Below are 6,866 nucleotides of genomic sequence, written 5' to 3'. Positions count from 1 at the left end.
TATTGAAAAATATATGTAAAATGAGAAAAAAATCAAGGAAAGGATCGATGTGCGCTTGAACATATAGTGAAGTACCCGTCGAAGCAACCCCCCCCCCTCTCCTCCGGCGATTTGCGCTCGTACCTTGAGCTCGGGGCAGATGAAGGAGTTGCCCGCGTACGCGCCGTCCACGTGCAACCACACGGAGGGGAAGCGGCGGCACACGGGCCCGATCTCCATGAGGTTGTCGAACGAGCAGCACGACGTGGTGCCGAGCGTCGTGGACACGAAGAAGGGCACGAGTCCGGCCGCCTCGTCCTCCTCCATGGCCTGGCGCAGCGTCGGGCCGCGCAGGCTGCAGCGCTGGTCGGGCTCCAGGATGCGCAGCTTCACGAAACTGATCATGGCGGCCTTCTCGACGCACGAGTGCGACTCCTTGGAGCAGTAGGCCATGAGGCGGCCCAGCAGCACGCCCTCCTCGGCGCCCGGCTCCTTCAGCTTGAGGCGCTTGATGGCCTGCGCCCGCGCCGCCAGCATGCACACCAGCACGCACTCGCTGGCCGAGGTCTGCACAAGTGGGGCGTAAAGTTATCTCCGCGGCGACCAGGGCGGGGCGAGCAGAGACTCGAGAGACTGCTCACCTGTATTACACCACCACCCTTGCTGCCCTCCGCGAACGCCAAGAAGTCCACCGGCAGGCCGATGGCTTTCCCTGCGGGAGAGAGAGAGAGATAGTGAGGGGCGAATTTGCCGTAGACGAGACAGGGTAGCTGAGCAACAGCAAAAAGTAAAGTACCTAGCCAGTCGAGGACAATTGTTTCTAGCTCAGTACAGGCGGGACTTGCAGCCTAGAGAGAATGAGACAAACATGAAAGAGAAATGTGAAAACCGGCAGCATTTACATCAATAATTTAATGACATTGAGAGAAAAATAAACGCACCCAAGAGAAGCCAATGCAACCTATGGCGTCTGAGAGCATGTCACCGAGGATTGAGGGGTACGAGTTGCCTGAAGGGAAGTAGGCGTGGAACCGAGGGTGCTGCCAATGAGTTACCTAGAAGCAAGACGAGATGAAAAATGAGTACACCTTCCCTGACGTTCGGGATCTAGTCGGCCCGGACAATACTCATAGTCTTACCCCGGGCATGATCTTGCTCTCCACGTCGGCCATGATGTCCTCCCAGGCCTCGCCGTTCTCGGGCGCCTCCTTGGGGATGAGGTGCTTGAGGTAGCCGGGCTCCACGCTGGGCACGACGCGCCGCTCCGGCAGCTCCTCCAGGTAGCGGCAGATGTACTCGACCATCTCCTGGCCGCGGACGCGGAACTGGTTGCTGTCCATGTCGGGGCGGTGAGGGGTCGGGTCACGCCCGCAGCCTGGTCATAAGACGAAGTCCACGCGGACCTGCGGGCGCGGAGCAGGAGGAGTCAGCGGAGAGGTTACTTATCGAAAACGTGCGGGCGTCCCGTCCCAGTGGGTGTTGACTGCCCACTCCCCCTTTTTATTTCTCGCTCTCCATCTCTCCCTCTCCCTCTCTCGCTCATCCAAACCCCACCTGTCCGACACAGCTCTCACCTCACTGCTTCAAGAGCTCCAGAATTTTCCTCCGAGCATAGCGGCACCACCCAGGCATATTAACTTGATAAATGGGTCGTCCATAACATGCGTGTTTTTGAATAGCATGACCACGTCTCCTTTCTCTGACTACCGGCCTACACAAAAAAAAAAACGTAAGTTCCACAAGCTAATGATTAGCTGTGATAGCTTATATGTTGGCTGCCCAGGCACTAATTAACCTTTTCAGCTCTGGCAGCTAAACATTTGCTGCGGTAGCCACGCATTAGTTGAGAGAGCTAATTGCGTCATCCAAACCAGATCACGCAGGATAAGCTGTTATACGGAAGCATTAGTTCCTGCAGCTAATATTTGACCACCAAAGCAAAAAATAAGCTCCAACAGCTTAAAATTTAGCTACTGCCTGGACAGCTAACATTTAGCTAGGGCAGCTGAGGTTTTTTTTTCCTTGTAGACCTAGAAGAGGAAGAGTCTCTACGTTGAAAGAGAGACACATTCCATCCGGGACATACAACCCACACAGAGCTCGCCACGCGGATATTTGATAAAGCCAGATTTTTTTCTCCCCTTCGACAATTCAACACACGAGGCGGTATTTTATTATAAGCGGTATATGAGGCTATTCACGCGCGCGGGAGTCCATCCCCCTCCCCTCCCACACCTTGGTCCCCTTCACTTCACATGGCTGCCCCAGCTCCCTTGCCGCCCCAGCCCCAGCGCCAAGGTGAAACATCCCTCGCGCCGCGCCCCGCCCATGGCAAGGCGCAACCTCCGCGACGCCGACAACGACGCTTTGCTGCACAATGGGAGCGCGCGCCGGCGGCAACACGAGACGACGCCAACTCTACCAGAGAGAGAATGAAAAAAAAAGTAAACAAGAAAGGGAAATATGAAACGTGTCGGTACAATAGTCTGGAGACCCGGAATACGATGCGCTGCGATGCCGATACAGATTCCTGCTCCCGGTAGCGGGGTGAGTCGCCGAGACGAGGCGCCGCCCCCTCGCCTGCACGTCTCCTTCAGACCAGGTGTACAGTCAACACTGGCCGCTGGAACTCATTGAGCGAGCCCCGCCCCGCCCCGCCCCGCCCCACCCGCGCGCCCGGGGGCTCCAGCCAAGGCAGTGTTCTCAAACGAGTGGCTCATGGCGCAGACCCACGCGCGTCCGAGAGTAGTGCCAGGTGCCAGGGAGCTGAATGCGAGATTATGCTCGATATGCTAGCCGTAGTTACACTTCGCGAATACCGCTCTCACAACTGACGGCCGAGGGGAAAATCACTTGAGTTCGTAGCGTACGGGCTATTTCGTGGTATTTCTCGTGCCATTTCGGTTATTTATCGCCTATTTCGGATTACTTCAAGGTATTTCGGATTATTTCAGGGGTATTTCGCGACTATTTAACCGACTATTTCGCATCTATTTCGGGTCCATTTCGCTCTATTTCGACTTTACTTCGCCTTTATTTCGGACCATTTCGGGGGAAGGTGTACGAACTATTTCGGTAGTGATTTCCCCCTCGCTGACGGCATTTTGTTTCCGATCTGGCCGCTGAATAACGGCCGTTACGTTCCCGCAGCAGGCGCTGCAGCGGGCTGCGAGGCGCCTGGGTGGCCTACCTCCGCGGCTGATACGCCCGCCGCGCTTTGCTCCGATTCACGGTCTGCTGCGGGGCCAAGGCACGCCAAGGCTGCGGGCTCTCTGCCGGGAGGGATCAGCGCGATCCGCGTTAGGACGCGAGCGTTAAAAGGCCATCAGGGGGCTGGAGGCACAACAGTGATCACCGCCACCGTTAACTGGCAAAGTAACGATCTAATGTGGGCCGTTCTGCCGTAGTAGTGGCGGTGGTGGTAGTGAGCCCGCCCTACGCGGTGGTGGGCGTCATCCACCAGCCGAACAGGAACCGGGCCGTAATAGCATCAAAGGCGGAACGTAGTTGAAGAAGTTATTTACTTATTAGCATGGACCCCTCCCTTTATTTTGCGTATACTGTACCGCATGCAGTCGTGTGGGCGGGTTGCATACTCCAGGGGGCCATGAGGCACCGCGGTAAGAGACGGTAGGCAAGACCGCCCGCACGCCTGCACGCTTGCACAATAAAAGCAAAATATAAAGGAAAGGGTCTGTGGACCACCCTGCATGTTTTGGTCTCGATCGGGATGAAGTTTAAACACACTGAGTGCGCGGAATTTACAGGGCCTATGATTTTAACATCTGAGCGCGATCACATAATGGTCAACCATTAATATTGAATTGAGCTCGACGACAGTACAAAGTAGAGACATGACAGGTTGACATAGGCAATGTGACGTGACGAAGCAGTCTGACAAGGGGTCACCAACACAGGTTTAATTAATGTTCAAGAGTAGTGTAGATAGGTGCCTTTACAGCAGGGGTTCCGTCTCTCTCAGTCTGTCTCTTCTTGCTCTGAGTAGGAGAGTGAAATAAGGCTGCCATTTCGCTAATGGCACTACTTTACCTGTGCGACTGTTGCAACTCCCCCCTCCCCTCCCCCATCTCCTACTATCCTCGCAATTCAGTGCTACTAGTCTCAACGACTCGCCCGGCAGCCCATCCTTATTTGCCGTCTAAGTCAACAGTGATGCCCCCGTCGGCACCACCCTATCGCCTTCGCCCCCATGCCTCGGGGGGCAAATTTTGCCTCCGCAGGAGAGAGTCGTGCGTGGGGGAGGGCATGGCTACACACGGACCCCCGTAGGTCCCGTAAGTCGCCGATGGCCCCAGACTAAGAGTGACTCACTCAGTGCTGCTGCTGGTCTTTACGAGACGAATAGTAAGGGGGAAAGGATGGAGGAGTGTTGGTCTCGGACGGATTTAGCCGACTCCTCACCGTCGGTACTCGCGATCAGCATGACCAACTCTTCTGGTCTGGCCACTCCCCCCCTCCCCCCTGATCCCCATAACTAATCGTGAGCCGATCGTGTTTGTTGTTGTGGACCAGGGCGGCCTCCTCGCCCACACGAGGCAGGCGGGGGCGCGGTGCCGAGCCGGACCACTGCACGGGCGGCCGCGAGAGGGGAGTGAGTGGGGCGCACACCACGACGAGCAATAAAATGCAATCAAATGCGACATTCGCTTCCATTGATTGATCAATCACGGCCTCGTTTTCGACGTGTTCGGCATGGTGGAACAGGCGCGAGCGCCACGGCTGGCAGAGGGTAAGGGGGGGGAGGCCGACACAGAAACAATAGTATTTGAAGCGATGAGGAGGGTATCCGTCGACACTCACCGCTACCCCCGCTGGTCCTGAGGTTAGTCCCGGCGGGCGTGCGCTCAGCGAACAGGTGGAAGGCGGAGGAGGGCGGCGACTAAGACACGCAGGTGCAGCGCGCCATGACGTCCTGAGGTCGTCCCGCCCGCCGCACGCACCAGAGAGTAACTGGCCCGGCCCAGGCCGCCCGCCAGGCAGGCCACCCGGCCACCCCGCCATGGAGCCACCCCGCCGCACGGCCCCGCCCCGCCCCACCCCGCCCCGCCACGCCTCGCTCCGGGACGGGGGCGGGGCGGGGGCGTCCGGGTGTGGCGCGGGGGGCGTCCCCACGGCAGCGGCGGGGCGGCCGCACCGGGGACGCGCTCTGCGGGCAGGGACGCCCCCGCCGACAGCAGCGCGAGGGCGGTGGGGACACGGCGAACATAGGGAAGGGATACGATGCACCACCATCGGCTCCAATCGGCTCGAGAGCAGACTGTAGCCCAACACAGAGAAGAGTTTTTCACACCCCGTCCTCTAAGATATTTTATCCTTTAAAAAAATATACCCATTGGTTTACGATTTTATTTCATGCCATTATTTGATGTCAAATTCTCATCGCCGTTCGATATACAGGGTGGTCCACAGACCCCTTCCTTTATTTTGCTTATCGCTGAGCGAAGCTCAGTCCAAGTCGCTGAGGGGTCAGGCGTTGTCTCCGTCGTGAGTCTGTCTGTCTGTCCGTGTCTCATTCACTCAATGGACTACGAAACGGCTGCACCAATGACGAAACGGGAGTTTGTTCAATCATTGACATTTCTTAGGGCTGTTTCAAATGTATTTACTTTCAGGATTTGTTTAGTTTGAAATATCCAATAGTTTAATTTGAACTCGCGCGTAGTTTGTTGGTGTGTTGGCAGCACTGCACTCGAGTGGGCAAAGAGCGCAAACGGCACCTGCGCCACTTCGAGACTTTCTTACTCTCTCACAAGTGATCAAATGGTCGGATCGTCAAACCGAGTGTTTTAGTTTTAGTTTTAGAGTTGCGAAACTCAGCCTGCGAAGTTTCGCGAGTGTCCGGTGAGAAGAAACGAAAGTGATATTTCGAATGGTTTACGTGTTTGCTTACGTAAGCTGGAGGGGGGAGGGGGGTACGGGTTCGGGAGGAATGTGAAAAGGTAACTATTGTTTCGACGTCATCTTGACAAAAGAAAACGAAAATGTTTTATGCATCAAGACGATCGGAATCGAAATGGCAGAGATATTCCCCACCAAATTGACAATTTGGTCGTTTTTTGGCACTTTTGTCAGTTTGGGGACCAATAACTCTGCTATTTCAACTCTGATCGGCTTTGAGCATAGGACATTTCCTTTTTCAATTTGAAAAAAAAATCCAAATCTTGCATTACACTTTTAATTTTTTAACTTCTAAAAAAATCCAAATTTTCAATTTTTGTACTTTAACAAAATGTTATGGCGTGTACTTGTAGAATGATTGGAAGTCACCCAATCTTTCATTAGGACATGTCAAAACGATTATTTAACCCACAACTTATTTTCACATAGCCATGGACTTGCAAGGGACCGAACAATCATGTAGCCAATATCGCAAACTCAGGTAGGATAGGCCCATCAAAATCAGTACAAGGTATATTCTTTTCTTAAATGGACTAGCTTTGTCTGGAGTCACATTATGTTTAATGATGTCCAATAAAATTGTGGGAGCATTGAAATTAAACTGTATGATACGATGCATTATAAATAGAACTTTCAATTTAATATACTTCAGTGACTCGTGATTCTTCAAATGTCTCGGAGAAAGCTGATAAAAAAGAATGAAAGGGCGACAAGTTATACTTGTCATAGAAGAGGAGTTCAAATGTATTTTGAAATTGAATTAAATATTAGGGTATTTAATTTCACTTCAACCAGAGGCAATCTAACAGAATTTCACCTTTCACAAATAAAGAGATTTGAATGAAATGTGAGCTTCATATGGCATTACAGAAAAGGGTAAATTAAGTAGGGGGAAGGCAGTGGGGATAGGAAGGGACAGTAGCAGACATGTTCTGTGAGTGAACTGAAGTAAGGCATACATTTAAGGC

At 53.5% G+C, this 6,866-nt stretch overlaps 1 protein-coding gene across 3 annotated transcripts in view; it reads right to left on the bottom strand.

Annotated features, from left to right (window-relative positions):
* The window catches only part of LOC113208915 (aromatic-L-amino-acid decarboxylase), a 17,507-nt gene extending 12,524 nt beyond the window's left edge, over positions 1-4,983 (bottom strand). For 2 of the 3 annotated variants that reach the window (XM_052271653.1, XM_052271655.1), the window contains exons 1-6: positions 4,801-4,983; positions 1,119-1,382; positions 921-1,034; positions 776-827; positions 621-691; positions 124-546 (exon numbers count right to left, since the gene is read on the bottom strand). In XM_052271653.1, the coding sequence (XP_052127613.1) occupies positions 124-546; positions 621-691; positions 776-827; positions 921-1,034; positions 1,119-1,319 (861 nt within the window). In that variant the 5' untranslated portion in view covers positions 1,320-1,382; positions 4,801-4,983. Of the gene's footprint in view, positions 1-123; positions 547-620; positions 692-775; positions 828-920; positions 1,035-1,118; positions 1,383-1,553; positions 2,173-4,800 lie in introns of those variants that run through there. The other variant, XM_052271654.1, reaches the window with a different exon arrangement.
* Between the last annotated feature and the right edge of the window lie 1,883 nt (positions 4,984-6,866).

The sequence above is a fragment of the Frankliniella occidentalis genome, unplaced genomic scaffold, assembly GCF_000697945.3.
Source record: "Frankliniella occidentalis isolate FOCC.00 unplaced genomic scaffold, Focc_3.1 Scaffold168, whole genome shotgun sequence".
Taxonomy (NCBI): domain Eukaryota; kingdom Metazoa; phylum Arthropoda; class Insecta; order Thysanoptera; family Thripidae; genus Frankliniella; species Frankliniella occidentalis.
The sequence above is the reverse complement of the archived record's forward strand: the minus strand, read 5'-3'. Positions and strand labels throughout refer to the sequence as shown.